The sequence below is a fragment of the Antedon mediterranea genome, chromosome 11 (genome assembly GCF_964355755.1).
Source record: "Antedon mediterranea chromosome 11, ecAntMedi1.1, whole genome shotgun sequence".
Classification (NCBI taxonomy): Eukaryota; Metazoa; Echinodermata; class Crinoidea; order Comatulida; family Antedonidae; genus Antedon; species Antedon mediterranea.
Window position 1 is genome coordinate 21809570 of NC_092680.1, and position 16463 is coordinate 21826032.

The 16463-nt window shown below is 31.7% G+C and overlaps 2 protein-coding genes across 4 annotated transcripts; one reads left to right on the top strand and one right to left on the bottom strand.

The window, feature by feature from the left end:
- Positions 1–205: 205 nt before the first annotated feature.
- Positions 206–9505, bottom strand: LOC140062139 (KH domain-containing, RNA-binding, signal transduction-associated protein 2-like). Of its 3 annotated transcripts, XM_072108205.1 has the most exons (10): positions 9385–9505; positions 8762–8886; positions 8331–8447; positions 7892–8038; positions 7249–7566; positions 7070–7125; positions 6269–6333; positions 5744–5831; positions 1342–1375; positions 206–816 (listed from the first exon to the last, which is right to left on the bottom strand). In XM_072108205.1, exons 1-9 carry the CDS (start codon positions 9410–9412, stop codon positions 1357–1359), a joined length of 963 nt encoding a protein of 320 aa, XP_071964306.1. In that variant the 5' UTR covers positions 9413–9505; the 3' UTR covers positions 206–816; positions 1342–1356. The 3 variants fall into 3 exon arrangements, 2 of the variants coding, with proteins under 2 accessions (XP_071964306.1, XP_071964307.1); XR_011847462.1 differs by lacking the exon at positions 6269–6333 and having other exon boundaries at positions 802–816; XM_072108206.1 differs by lacking the exons at positions 206–816; positions 1342–1375; positions 6269–6333 and having other exon boundaries at positions 4357–5831.
- A 1121-nt stretch (positions 9506–10626) lies between these two features.
- Positions 10627–16204, top strand: LOC140062138 (carotenoid-cleaving dioxygenase, mitochondrial-like). Its single transcript, XM_072108203.1, has 9 exons — positions 10627–10673; positions 11016–11125; positions 11497–11894; positions 12534–12678; positions 13454–13911; positions 14353–14464; positions 14678–14763; positions 15055–15166; positions 15428–16204. The coding sequence occupies exons 2-9, from the start codon at positions 11029–11031 to the stop codon at positions 15580–15582; spliced, it is 1563 nt and encodes a 520-aa protein (XP_071964304.1). The 5' UTR covers positions 10627–10673; positions 11016–11028; the 3' UTR covers positions 15583–16204.
- The last annotated feature ends 259 nt before the right edge of the window (positions 16205–16463 follow it).

A 16463-nucleotide genomic window follows, 5' to 3' on the forward strand; every position in this document is an offset into this window, starting at 1 on the left:
AAGATTATCTTTTGAACAAATAGTCTACTGTAAAGCTCTATCAAAAAAGGTGTGATATGCCCAAATATGATAATCATGTCCATATATGGGCACATCACATTTTTTATCACATAAAGTTTGATATTGTAGACAGAGCTACGGCTACATACAATTGCATTTTTCTTCTGCTGGATGAATAACAAAATGAAATCCAATGAACACAAAATAATTTTGTACACAATGTTTTTTTTTATTTTTCTTTTTTTTTTTTACAAAAGAACATTCACAGACTGAACATACATACAAAAAGGAAACAGAACACATTTCAAGGTTGGTGTAACATTTGGAAAAAAACACAAAATACTGGAAAGATTAGTCATCTACATTTATACTAATTCTACTTTATAGAAAAATAACAAAATAAAACACAAATGTAATGAGAGGGATATTAAACAAACAACAAGAAATCTTCAAATCATGAAAAAATATGAAAGTTTTTTTTCAACAGAAAGATGCATAACAACTCGCCTGCTTATAAAATAAAACTAACATCAATTAACAAGTGGAACCGTTTACCTTACACACAAAGGCAACATTTTTCTCCTATATTTCATTATTAAATCAGTTTGCTTTGTAAATACTGTATTATTAAATATTTTGGTTATAACCATAACTCTTTCTACTTTGAAATTAATATAAACACAGGTTATCCTTTACCACATTTTGTATCACAGTTTCAATTGTCCTTACTATTTACATTATATAAAAATTAGTTTTGCGGAGGTGAATCATATCCTTAGCCATAGCACCACATTCCATACCAAAGACCAACATCACCTAGAATAAACAATAAAATACATTTAAAGATAATATTAACCTGAAAAAAAACGGTAAAAGAACATCAACTGAAAGCCCATTTTCAAAAAGACAACAGGATTTTGATTAAACCATTTATTTGGTCTCTTTTTTAAGAAAAATCATTATTTGTTCTGGTCACCTTTAATATCTATCTGCAGTTTCTAAAATTCTAATATTCATGTTTGTACATTATTAGGCCTACTGTATGTTTTTTTTTAATTCTTTTTGATGATTTTTTTTACCACGCCGTTTAGTTTTCATAGGTTTTTAAAAATGCCTCTCTATTTACAGCATTTGTGTAGATTTTACTGTGTAATTTGAACTATCGCCCTGATCGCGTAACAAAAATAAAACCCAAAAATTATGAAACATAGGGAAAACTATAGATTGATAATTATTTGAATATGTGATCAATAGAAATGTTTTGCCTTCACCTGGCCTTTAATATCATTAACATGTCTACACCACCATGACAAAATAATAGATATAAGAAGTTGTTATTACCTGATATTTAGGACATCATTTCCAAAATCCTTCACTGAAAATGTAATCAAAATGAATGCATATAAGATTATTATCTGCTATACAGCCTCACTCTATGGGCGAACTCTGACCTTTAGTTAAGCGTTATTTTAAACCAAGCATATGTATAATGGAGAAATATAATAATAATAAATACTTCATTTAAACATGGAGAACTTGATCATCAAATTTGTTTTCTATAAATCCTGCTGATACAGCAGTGAATGACAGTATCATTATTAATGCATACAATTATTAACTACAAATTATTAAATTATTTATCAATTACTATTAATTATTAATATCAAGTCATTTATTAATGTCTTTTACTATAGGAAATCATTACCTTGATAATATTGACATTATTAATGTTGTTAAAACAAAAAATAAAATGCTGATTGTAAAACTACATCATTTGGAGTAGCATAATATCTCTGCATATAAAAAAGGGTTGAAACACTACGGCCCTGTACTTCTATTTTATTTCTTTCTGTAAAAGTTGGAACTATTTATTCACAGATGTTTATAAACCTATGTCAGTTTTTAAGTAAAACGGCAATAAGAAATAAGGTTTTTTTTTTAATTATCTATATTTCAAATTAAAGTAAATTATACTGTAGCGCACCAATCTTGTACAATCCAACTTATTTCATTTTCAGTACAGGGGTATTTTTATGTTACTATGTTATATTATGTGATATTAAAAGCAGCAGAATCATAAAAAAGAATTGTCAAATTATCAGCGTCCTAAACTGAGTCATAAGTGCGAAACATTAACTAACTGCATGTTCATCATTTGTCTTCTCAGAGTACCATTACCAGGCATTTATTATTAGTTAATTTTTATTTACTAAAAATATTATTTAGCAATATCAATCTTGGTTGTGGTTCAAGGAGGAAACTACACAAATATGGAAGTGATGTGCCCAAATATGGTAGTGACATGCATAAATATAAGATAAGATAAGATAACTTTTATTGATCCTCAAAAAGGAAATTCATTGCTCGTCATAACAAAGAAAACACTATAAAATAGAAGTGATATGGCCATATACGGTAGTGATATGCACAAATATGGTAGTGATATGCACAAATATGGTAGTGCTATGACATCATCATGCCCATGGGCACATCAGTTTTTTTTGTCACATAAAGTTTGATAGTGTAGACAGAGCTTTAGTTTTATCCATAAACTTTGGTATAACTGGAACATTAACCTCTTTTTATCAAAGAGAAAGATTTACGCTCTTCAGCAAATGATTTACATGTAAGAAGAAGCAGCATATTTTGCAATGTGACGAGGTAATAATCAAATGTAGGTTTAGTCACAAAGTGTATCGTTATCAAGTCAGTCTTATGTTTAGCTTACGATTATAGTTCATGGTAACTTTTAAAATGTTATTTATTATTTTAATCAAGTGTGAAATTACTTTTTAAAAAACCTTTAAACTGCATCAAAAATTAGATTCATTGTTAGATGTACGAGAGTGTACATTATTCCCTTTTAAATACTCTGTACTTTTTCTTAAAAATTGAGCTCTTTAATTGAAGTAGGATTTTGTTTTTATCCTAAAGAGAAGCAATGATGTTATTCAGCAGTGGTCACTTGAATTATAAATCAATTGTATTTTTGTAATTTCAACAATAATTGAGTTACACATCACAGCAATTACACATCTACAGGAAATGTTGCATATAAAAAATGATTGTATTTACATGAAATACTGTATGCTTAGGATGTAATGGAATCTAGTCTTCTGTTCTCAAAACTACAATGGTTACTTTTTTTTAAATATCATTATGATTTTTGAGTAATTGTTTATCATAATTTATTTTAATGTTAATTTTATTTTTGAAGATAAAAGAGATGAAGAAATGCCTTCCTACAATCACACCATATTTGTATTTAATATTTTTTTAAAAATGAAGGAAAATTGCTGGTAAAAAAATGACAAATGTTGTGGGTAAAAAAATGACAAATGTTGTGGGTAAAAAAATGACAAATGTTGTGGGTAAAAAAATGGCAAATGTTGTGGGTAAAAAAATGACAAATGTTGTGGGTAAAAAAATGACAAATGATGTGGGTAAAAAAATGACAAATGATGTGGGTAAAAAAATGACAAATGCTGTGGGTAAAAAAATGACAAATGCTGTGGGTAAAAAAATGACAAATGCTGTGGGTAAAAAAATGACAAATGTGGGTAAAAAAATGACAAATGTTGTGGGTAAAAAAATGACAAATGTTGTGGGTAAAAAAATGACAAATGTTGTGGGTAAAAAAATGACAAATGTTGTGGGTAAAAAAATGACAAATGTTGTGGGTAAAAAAATGACAAATGTTGTGGGTAAAAAAATGACAAATGTTGTGGGTAAAAAAATGACAAATGTTGTGGGTAAATAATAAGATAAATCAAAACTATAAAGTAAAACAGTCAAAAAGAAATTGCAGCAGAGCTTTTGGGAAACACTAACCATGAGTATTCTGTATTAAATATTTATATTAGCAATGCTGCTATATGAACTACTGGTATTGTCTGGTTGTTTTAGATCTAGTTTGAGTAGGGCAGGAGGCGCCCAGAGATGATCCGGGATGACTGAGACACTACTGATGCTGACCGGGGTTCAATTAGACCGATCCCTGGTTAGCGAAAAATGCGTATCCCCTTACTTCGGTTTGAATTTTTTTTTGCCATGGTTGGAATCCCTTTTATCATATTAGTTTATGTTCAGTGCTTAGAGGTTTCACAACATTAGGCGCTATAGAAATCAAGGATATTATTAAATTATTTAGAAGAAATCCATGAGAATATAAAGTAATTACGTTTCAGCTAAAATAATAAATTTAATTTAAATTCATCAGGTGATTCGCACCAGGTGGATCAACCAATGTGATTTAATTATAGATTTAATACTTTAATTATAAAATCATTTTAATTCCATCGAACCTGGTCCATTGAGAATGTTTTAAACTTTGTAGGAAAGAATTAACTGCATAAATTTGGCGTAAAACCTTTATTACAATCCATCAAAAGTTAAAACCTGAACATACTGCCTTCAAATACAAATTGCTCATTAGCATAATGACACCTGTAATGTCAACTTACTAATAGTAATAAGCAATGTTACTGACACCTTCAGCGCAAGTCAACAGCATATTAGATAGTGACACTTGTATTTGACCTTTTCTTCATTAGCATAATGGTGGTCTACTCTATTTATGCTGATTTTTTTATTTATTCTTACTCACCTATTGAGGATTACTAATTAGCATATATACACCTTCAATGCAATACATTTTCATGCAACATGTTTCAAGTACTTGGGCAATTTAAAAGTAGACAATAAGTATATATCACTGATGTTCTAGTCAACTTCAATTGTCTGTTAAACTGCGCTTTTATTATCTAGAATGATGTTAAATTCTAGTTTCTTTGACATTTGTTTCTCCGACTTATATTTTCAAATTATTTCACTCAGTTAACAAAAAATTATTGAAGTTTCTAATTTAAAAAATGATGATTGTATTACACCTTTCAAGGCTTCTGTTGGTATTATTATTTTTTAGATAAAAATAGTCTTAATAAGTATACATGATTTTAAAAGTTACATTTCTTAACATTCAATTAAATAATAATCATTTCTATAATAACATTTAAGCTGTTCAGGGGAATGGTTTTATATTCATAATCTTTTAAGTTGTTATTGAAGCACATGTTTATTTCTTGATTTTAGTCTGATTAATAAAGTACCACAGATTATTAATTAAAGGACATTTATATTTTATAGGGATACACAGATTATATATTATCTGTATATTATTATTATAGTTAACAATATTATGAGCAACAGTTACATTTAACATGTTTATGTTTATATCTATTTACCTACTTTAATACAAGATCACTTTCACTAACACAAACTTACAATTACATTTAACATAATTAATAATTATAGAGCCTTACATTAATGATTAAACTTACATAATTAATGACTTATCTAATTAATGATCTATTTAAGTTAACATCTGACATTTTTAACTTAACTAATTAATGTGCTTATGCTTATCTATCACAAGACAATATCAATCTATTAATGTTTTTTTTACTTGTTTTTAATATTTTTGAACAATTATTTTATGCAGTTGCTCCAATCAATCCAAACCCCATTTGATACGAACATTATCTGAAACTTTAGGCTTTTATTAATTTTTTTAAACATATTTTAAAATTTTTTTCAATTTGATAACAAAAAATTTAAGGGACATAATAGATGTACTGAACAATGGACAATGTATGAAAATAATAAACAGTAGTCATGCGAGAGAAATGCATGTTATCTGGGTTTTAACAACCCTGAGTCAAGTAGTCGGATGCAAGCAGCCTACCTAGTGTACGGGTGAGCCCTGGCGTTCGTCTTCTGGGTGGTTGGAGCCTTTGTATGCAACATGGATTGACTCCAAGTGTCATCGCCACCTACAAGATAAAAACAAACAACACATAAATGTAATGGCCAAATTATAATAAAAACATTGCATTAATACAATTTAAAAACGTTTTGTTTTTCACCTGCACAGAATGTTCCATATCACTGAGGCCAGTCAATTATTAAAACATGTCATCTATCAGAATGTTCCATATCACTGAGGCCAGTCAATTATTAAAACATGTCATCTATTGGGTTTATGGTATGATTAATAATAAACACATTTTTACTTTAGTTTATTTGTGAAATGTTATTTCAATGTATTAATTTAATACTAAAACTAGCTTGCTTATTTTAAATGATGTTTAGTTTAATACTAAAACTAGCTTGCTTATTTTAAATGATGTTTAGTTTAATACTAAAACTAGCTTGTTTCTTTTAAATGATGTTTAGTTGTTTTATTATTATTAAGGGTAGGTGTGTTTACCATAGCCATCACCACTGCTTTGTATAGCACTGCCCGTGTAGTCCTCGTAACCGTAACCATCATTGCTACAAGGAAGACAACAACATTAATTAACATTTATTTTAAGTATTAGTTTAGGATATTAAATTTTAACATTTTTTTAAAATATATTTTATTTATATTTTATTTTAATACAAGTTTTGTACTTTTTCAATTATGTCAATCTTTAGTTATTGACTTTAGTATATTTTATTAAATAAAATAGACTGTTCAGTGTTATTGTAGCATACAGTATAAAATAGATTGTTCAGTTTTATTATAGCACAAAACTGCAAGTTTATGATACTTTTATTCCATTGAGATTCGGCGAGGATTAGTGATGACTTTCTTTAACTTTTTTCTGTAATTCAAATTATTTAAGAACCAAATTCTATTTTTGTGTGAAATTGTAAAAATGTACAGTATGATGTAACTGATGACATCAGTTTGTAATTTGTGTACAATTTTTCTTCTTTTATTGCATGTTTTTGATTTAATTAAAGATACATTATTATTATTTTAATATTCTTTAGCTAATTTATACATTCTATAACAGATTCACACCATTTAAAATATTTCTGTTTAACAGATCTTATACTGCGATTTAAAAATACTGTATTAAGTTATTTAAGCACTATTATAACATTAAAATGATATTTTTATCTTCAGTTTTTTTTAATTATTTTATTTTGGGGACCCATGAAAGCAGTGGTAGTGGAGGGGGGAGGTACGCTTATTTTACTCAGTGGTAGTGGAGGGGGGAAGTACACTTATCTTACTCACCCTTGTGTGTTATATCCGTCATCATATGACTGGTCGTACTGCTGGCCATATTCATACTAAATTATGTCCATTTAAAATAAAACAAGTTAAGACAAAATATTAATCCAAAATTATTGTAATAAAAGTTAATAAAATTACTGCAAACTAATTTGAATAGCAATTGTGAAATGGGTACTCACATAGTCATTAGATCCCTGATAGCCACCATGGCCGCCATACCCACCCCGTGGAGCTCCTCTTGATGGCCCTCCCCTCAATGGTCCCCTACCAGGTGGTGCTGCACCTCTCAATCCTGCCCTTGGTGGTCCTCCTCTACCTGGTCCTCCTCTTAATGATGGTCCTCCTCTTGGGATACCTCTTCCTCCCCTTGGTGGTGGTGCACCTCGCAGCGGTGGCCCACCTCGTCTGCCTCCTCTTCCTACGATTGGTTCTGAAAATGAGCCCTTTATCATCGCCATTTCTTGGATCTGATTTATTCGGATTTCATCATTGTTATCCTGACAAAATACAAAGTATAATAATGTGTTCAATAATTTGGTTTGATAATCATGCTATCAAATCATGCTATCAAATCATGCTATCAAATCATGCTATCAAATCTCTCCATAAAACGCACCTATTTCAATAGTTATTCTTTTTGTATTTCACTGTTTGTTTGTTTGTTTGTTTTTATTGATTGAAAAAGTGTGATGTGCCCAAATATGGGCACATTTTTTGTCACATAAAAGTTTGATAGTGTAGACAGAGCTTTACATTGTCAGACTCCAATAAAGACCACTCTATAATGTTCAATATTATTGTAATGAAAATGATGAAACTTACAGGAACAAGATGGTACTGGACTTCAGCAAGAGCGGTAGCCAGCCTCTGATAAGCCTCTACAACCTGTGCGTATGCCTCTATGTGGATGTGTAATTCATCATTTAAATGTGAAAATTTTGGGTTCCCTTCATTACGTAATGCTTCTTCCTATTTGAAAAAAAAAACAAACAAAAATTAATTAATTTCAGAGTACATATTGGTAATCAAAATGATTAAAGTATCAAAAGGGAATTTGGGTACAAGTATAGGTTGAAAAAAAAATAGGATGTTTTCAATAGGCTAGGAAATTGAAGAAATGCTGCTGTCTTCTTTTATGCAACATTCTGGTATTGGCAATTAAATTGTGAACATCATTGTCCTGCAATATTAAATCACAAAACAGAAAGTAAAATAAAAACCCAACCATTTTATCACACAAGTTTACAAGAGGCCTTCTTACCTTCTGTTTATCTCTCATTGACCCTTTCCCTAATATGGAAATTCTTGTTTTTGTTTCTTCTTGCATTCTCTTCAGGGAATTACCTCTTGGTCCAAGTAATTTACCAATAAAGTTGAACTAAAAGTAAATTGTAAACTTAAATGCTCATAAAATTACATTCAATAAAGCAGTTACTCAGTTTGTGAAAGCCTACTTTTGTGTGCACCTAAAGCCCTGTCCACACTATCACTAGTTTGACAAAAAAAGTGTGATGTGCCCAAATATGGGCACATTTTTTGTCACATAAAAGTTTGATAGTGTAGACAGAGCTTTACATTGTTTGTGGTATGTTCTACCAACAAATTCAACAATCAAACAATTTGACTTTAAAAAAAAGTCCAGATAAAGAAGAGTTTAAGACATAGGCCTATACAGTTAACTGATTAGCATACCTTTGGGTGTTCTTTTACAGGTATGCGAACCTTTGCTTCTAACCGTACTGGTTTTGTTGAATTTACTTCAATCAACTCTGTTGACGATGATGTCCTGATGATACTCTGTTGTTCACCATCGCCATCTGAAATTCAATTTTAAAAACTGGTTATACTATATAATATGGTAGTACATTTATAGATCCCACATAGAGGGATATTTTTACGGCGGCCGAAGTGAATGACGGCGCGGCCAATACCCACTGTATCTCTACCGATCCCGCCTCGGCCAACTCCTCTACCTATCTAGTTAGGCTTAATCTACTACGACTAGAAAATAGCACACTACTAGCATAAACTGTGGCCTTATTAGCTAGCTAGCTTTACCGGGAATAAATCGTAAAGACAACATTCTTTTACGTCATCGATGTAGGCCTACAGACAGACAACAAAAATGTGATGGAGGCAGCATGAAAATCCTGCTTTCTTTCTTTCTTCCACCACCACTACCACCAACATTAACAACATCCATCGTGAGCCATCGTGCACACCACAGACGAGACAACAAATGAGTGTCATTACTTCATTATTATAACATTGAAAAACATATTTTTCCTAATTTAAAAAATGTAATATTTACTTACCTACTGATTCTACCTTTAAGCCATCCATTTTTATATAAAATAAGTTAATAATACACAACTTTTTCACAATAATTGACTGAATTTAATAGACCACTACTCACACACGCCGTTAAAATGACCGGTGGCCTACTACAACACCATGCGTTTCTTGTCTATATACACATTTTAATTAATTTATTAATCCGCGGTTTATCATCTTATTTCCACTTTAGATATTACTATTTCAATACAATTATCTCTTTAGGCATATAGGCCTATATATAAATATGTAGAAAACTATATGCGTAATGTTTACTTCTGTTTCGTACTATAATAAAACATTTCCACTAATATTATTTGGACTATATTTTATTCGCAAAATGCGAATGAATACTAATGTATGCACTGTGTACTGTGTGAGCTGCTGAGAAAGAAAAGAAATGGTGCCAAAAATAATCATATTAGTCGCCCGCCCTCTATTAATAATACTCTAAAATAATCATCTAGTTAAATAAAATAAAATACCTTTTTTATAAATTCCTATATATAATATTTAAAAGAAACGAAGAATGAAATATATATATATATATCTATATATATTAGAAGAAAAAAAAACTTCAATGAACAGAACAAAAACTACATCTGCTATTTGTGAACCCTCACGAATGTTGAATTAACGTTTCGGACATTTTTTTGTTACGGTATTCAGTTAATCTTCTCTTTATATTTCGGACTTCATATCCACAAAGAACGGTACACATTAACAAAAAATAAACCATCTGTTTTTATTGAGATTGTCTGTACACAATTGTGCTTTTGAAGGCGTGATTTTATAACTATGCCTTTTGTTTGTTAAATCTATTGGCTGCTGATTTGTTTTATTATTTAATTTTGTGAATGATATATGTTATCCTTTGTTGTTACAATTCTCTTGATGATGGGCTATGTCCGAAACATGTTGGTTTAATAAATTTATATTGAGGCAGTTTTAACTTGTTTGATTTTTTTTTTCTATCTATCGAATCGTCTGATAGCATGGCATTGCAAAAGCAATCGATTATATACACTACAACAAAAATGGTTTTCGTAAATTGCTCCATTACCATTTAAAATATTTTGATTCAAATAATACAAGGCATGTCTGTAATACCATATAATGAGGACAAAGTAATTATAATTAATTATGATAATAACATTGCTTATTTGCACATGCGTACTCATCCAATTAAGTCCCTAAAGAAGATACTGGATTGACAGTACACAGTCACGTCACTCATCAATAAACATCTCTGCTGAGGAACCACGATTAGGTATTACACTCTGACGATATTACGGTTCTTTGGCAAAATCACGTCATTTTTTCTCATTTAATACAATATATTATATTCTGATATAACTGTTGACTTCATTTTTCGGCGGCGTTGATGCGAGAAGTGCAGACGTAGGCCTACTACCGAATCAATGTTACTTATATAATTATAATGCACAGATTGAATGTTGATGATCACCTGTTACTTTCTTACAGTACTGTATATTTAAGCTTATCTTTTATTTTTGCTGACATTGGGGGAAATTTATTTTGATCGGTGGTATACTGGTATAGCTAATATGGATTTCCCTTGCACTATCTTATAACGTTTATTTTTGCATAGGTTGCGTATTTCGATGGAAAGTACACAGAAGGCACCGATTACATTCCCTCACATCTCGTATACATCGATATCAAAAGATGTCCAACATCCCGTAGCAGGTCGAGTTACAGGTAACACTTATCTTCATTCATTCGATTATTCGTCTTTTAATTCAACATTTTATTCCGACCAAAATCAAACCAAGCCATTTTGGCTTGCTCAAAGCGAGGGTTTAGTTTCATAATCACTGCAATGGATAATAATATACCGTGCGAGTACCGTGCGAGTACCGTGCGAGTATATCGAACATAACATACACTTAATTTGAGTAATGAATCATAAACCCGATAGGCGGTGACTGCTGGTGACGTGTGTGCACTTTAGCATTGGGCCTATTAATATTCATTTTATATAAATTAATCTATTTGTATTTAATTTAAAAACATCATTTTCTTTCACAATACATAGGCCTACACTGATGTGTTAAAAATTTTTATCTAAGGTAACATTCCAAAATGGCTATGTGGTAGTTTCTTCCGACTTGGACCAGGAAAGTTCGAAGTTGGTAAACAGCAGTTTGATCACTGGTTTGACGGATTTGCCGTGATACATCGATACAAGATTAAGCAGGGTGCTGTGACATACGACCATAAACTAATTCAAAGTGAGGGATATAAAAGCGCTCAACGCTGTGGACAATTAACTAATGTGGGATTTGGTACCGTCACTTATCCTGATCCTTGCAAGAGTCTATTTCATCGATTTATGTCGTATTTTGAAATACCAGCAACCGATAATTGTAACGTAAACTTAATGGTTCTTGGTAAAGATATGTTTGCTCTCACAGAATCATACACAATTCAAAAAATAAATGAGCGTACGTTAGATACAGAAGAATCAGTAAGTTGTAGCATTATCAGTAAGTTACAATACTTACAGTTAGAATCATAGGCCTATACTTAAGTTACAATACTTACAGTTAGAATCATAGGCCTATACTTAAGTTACAATACTTACAGTTAGAATCATAGGCCTATACTTAAGTTACAATACTTACAGTTAGAATCATAGGCCTATACTTAAGTTACAATACTTACAGTTAGAATCATAGGCCTACCTACTTAAGTTACAATACTTAATTACAGTTAGAATCATAGGCCTACCTAGGCCTACTTAAGTTACAATACTTACAGTTAGAATCATAGGCCTACTTACTTAAGTTACAATACTTACAGTTATAATCATAGGCCTACTTACTTAAGTTACAATACTTACAGTTAAAATCATAGGCCTATACTTAAGTTACAATACTTACAGTTAGAATCATAGGCCTACCTACTTTAGTTACAATACTTACAGTTACAATCATAGGCCTACCTACATAAGTTACAACAGTCATAGGTCTACATTAATTCAGGGACGTATATGTAAGTTACACAGTTACGCTTCAGTTTAGGATACAGGAGCCATACTTCACTTAGCATACAGGTACCTATTAAGTAACATTTTCTCAGTAATACATTTGTATTTCATGTTTAGATCGATATTCGTAAGTATGTTCCCTTGATTGCTCAAACTGCGCATCCTCACACAGCCTCTGATGGAACTGTTTACAACATGGGTACTTCTGTAGATTATCGAATTCGATACAATATTATTCAAATTCCACCGAAGACAATAAAAGGTATTAATTGTGTTTATACTTGCTTGCTTGAATAGGTCAGAGGGAAGGAAAATATTCTGATTTATCCATACTTTATTTTTAAAGAGTAGCTGTAATAATATATTGTGTTATATGATTATTATTATTAGAGCTATACTATTACTAGAGCCCACTTACTATTAATGATTAGAATTTTAAATCATATAATTTATAAGGCCTAATAATAATGCTTATAAATGCGACGTTGTCACGGTGATATGTTCATTCCAACCATTAACATTCGTGACGTGAGGTGTTACTTAATTGGTGCTGGCCAAAACTGTCTTGCGATAAATAAATTATTCCACCACTATTTCTCCGCAACATCCTGGTATCAGGATTAGTTCCCACTTGGACGACGCGCGCAACAACGTCAGAAAACGCAAGTAATTTGACCAATCACAGGAATGGATTATTCGAACTGTAGCTTTTCAATGGTCAACTCGCTAATTGCGTCGCGCTTACGTAATTGTGTTTCGTTCTTGTGTGAACTAAGCTTAGAGCCTTGGCTTTCGAAATACCAAGATTTCACACGACGAATGTTATTTTCTCCATATACAAAGATATATTATTCGATGTGTATAAATGATTTGTATTGCAATCAATATATTATTTAATGGATCGTCCAATACGAGACTTCTCAAAATAGAGAATTAAATTCTTTTCTCGTCCACTGAAATATAGAGATAACAAAGGATTTATGATTTTAAATAATAATAAAACATTGTTTTAAAAGCATGTATGTTTATATTCATAGAATCCGGCGTTGGGGACTTGAATGGTGCTTCTGTGCTGTCTAGAATCACGTGCCCAGGAATCCATCCATCATACTTCCATAGCTTTGGTATAACATCAAACTTTATAGTGTTTGTTGAACAACCGTTAACAATAAACGCGTTCAGAGCGTTGACGTTTAGGTTGCTTGGTAACCCAATGGACTCGTGCTTGGATTGGAATCCTGCGAAAAGAACATATTTTCACCTTATTCGTAGGGACACAGGGGAGCATTTAAAAACGCGTTACTCAGCCAAAGCGTTTTTCACTTTGCATCATATCAACGCGTTTGAACAAGATGGCCATGTTGTTGTCGATATGTGTTGCTATGAAAATGTAGATGTTTTGAACTTTTTCAAGATTAAAAATATGAAAGCAGGATTTATTCCAGAAACTGATAATAAACCAATGCGATTTGTACTTCCCATTATGGAAGCTGAGGTAATCATAAATAAATACAAATACAAGTAATGAAAGAAAAGCTAGCTGAGAATTTTTAGAACATTTAGACGGATGTTACCATACCGTAACTATAACTTTCTCGTCTTTGGAAAAGACGTTAAGCCCTGTCTACACTATCAAACTAGTTTGAAAAAAAAAGGTGTGATGTGCCCAAATATGGTAGTGATATGACATCATCATGTCAATATATGGACATGTTTTTGACACATAAAGTTTGATAGTGTAGACAGAGCTGTATGTTTTAAAACTAGAAACTATGTACTATAAAGTACAAATTGATAATATACGGAGCATCCGTATTTTCTGAGGACAGAATGCATGGATGATTCTGAGCCCTTCTACTGAATGCAAAATATTCAATTGAGGAATATGCAAGTGCTGTAAAATTTGGAATAAGTTTTTTTTTATCATCTCAATTAGAATATTGGAACTTCAACAGAGCAACTGGTCACTTTGGCAGGAAGTGACGCAAGAGCCTATTTAACATCATTTGACCATGTGTACGTAGAACCAGAAATGATTTCGGACGTTTGTGAGTACACTGCTGTTGGTTGTTATAAATAGGGAAAATAATAATAACGCACTATTGGTATGGAATCTCTTTATAATAATAAATAATTTGAACCAAACCATGAAAGAAGATGTCTTAATCTCCATCGGTTGTTCAATTTATCTCAGACCACTGGGAGGTTTCTGAGTTCATAAAAATACAATTATGAAATTGATATCTACATTTGTTTTACAGCTGTGGAAGTTCCACAAATAAACTACGCATCTTATAACGGTAAACCATACCGTTACTTCTATGGACTTGGATACGGACTACAAACCGTAAGAATACTCTCGTACTTTTCTCTACCAAATAAACGTAGATCTTCAGAAGGAACTTAAGACGGCTACAAGAACAGAACAGAACATCACCTAACCATGAATACCGCAACTGTATATTTTATATGATATTTTCATGATAGAGGATGAATAAAGAATATTTGAATTTAAAAAAAAAAACTGTCAAATCCGTTCGCACCTCTTTTATCTCCGCTACTGACTACACCACCCATAATATTGCTGCAATTCCCTATTTTCCGATATAATTATGATTGTATACTTGTTTTTATTTAGTTGTTAAAAGTGGACATATCGACCAAGACCAGTACATCATGGAGGGAGGTGGACTGGTTTCCGTCTGAGCCGATATTCGTTGAATCACCCAACGCTCAGCAAGAAGACGAAGGTAAGTGTTAAACACCACTTCCTTTCCTGTCTACACTAACACATTTATGTGACAAAAAATATGATGTGCCTATAATGGACATGATGATGTCATATCACTACCATATTTGAGCATATCACTACCATAATTGGGCACATCACACTTTTTTTGTAAAACTAGTTTGATAGAGTAGACAGAGCTTTACACCTTGAATCATGTTACTATTAGTTTTTAAATGATTATTCGTTTTCTACAATTCACTTTTTAAAAATTTAATTATAGGAGTTATCCTCTCATCCGTGATTCACCTTAAAGGCGAACAACCACCCTTCCTATTAATACTTGACGCTAACACATTTACTGAAGTAGCACGAGCAGAGATTCCGGCAGATGTTGTCTACGGCATGCACGGACTGTTCGTCCCAGATTGTGTTTAGGACGTCACTTCTTCGCCGTCGTCGATAGCCATGCAAACCCGTGCTTGTAGTAGCAATTTCCTGTTCACATTGACGACATGCACGGAATGTTCGTTCCGGGTTGTGTTTTATGTTCACGTTGGCGTTCCAGATCATGTTTAGGACACATCTACTACGCCATCACTTATGATGTACTGTATACGTATTTATTACTAGCAGGAAAGTGAAATATTTGTTCACCTCCATGTTGAGACATCACTTCTACGAACTGTCGTTAACATTTATTAATTCCTATATTCTAAAGCACGCATCGATATTTCAACATACGTCTTCGGAGCACGTCGTCCCTGATATCTGTGTATTTCTGCCGTCATTTTAGAAGATACGTACTGTATTACTGTGCATATAGTCTACATCACTACAAGTTAACTTGTCTGTTTCTTATTGAATGTGTGTGCAAATAAATAACTATTGAGTAATAATAGACTGATTCTTTTCAGGAAATCAAAAAGGCAACATCTTTAGGACCCAAATAAGTATCCCCTTAATATAAGTATCTCCTGAATAGAGGTTGGTTGTAGTTGTGTTAAAACATATACTTCCTCTCTCTCATGCCTTTTAGTAGTGGGTAATTTTATGTGTGTTATGGTATGGTAATAGTTATTTTGTATTTATATGAATTGTAATTATCAAATCTTATTTATTTTATAAATATTATGATTGCAATAAAGATTATTTGAATTTGTCATGGGAATGCGTTCCTTAATAGCGGTTAGTTGTGTTAAAACAAACATTTCGTCTCGATCTCGTTATGGAAATGTCCCCTGAATATGATTCAGTTTCAATTTCAATTTATTTACCATTTTAATTTGTGAACATAAGAGATAAACAACTTATTTGGA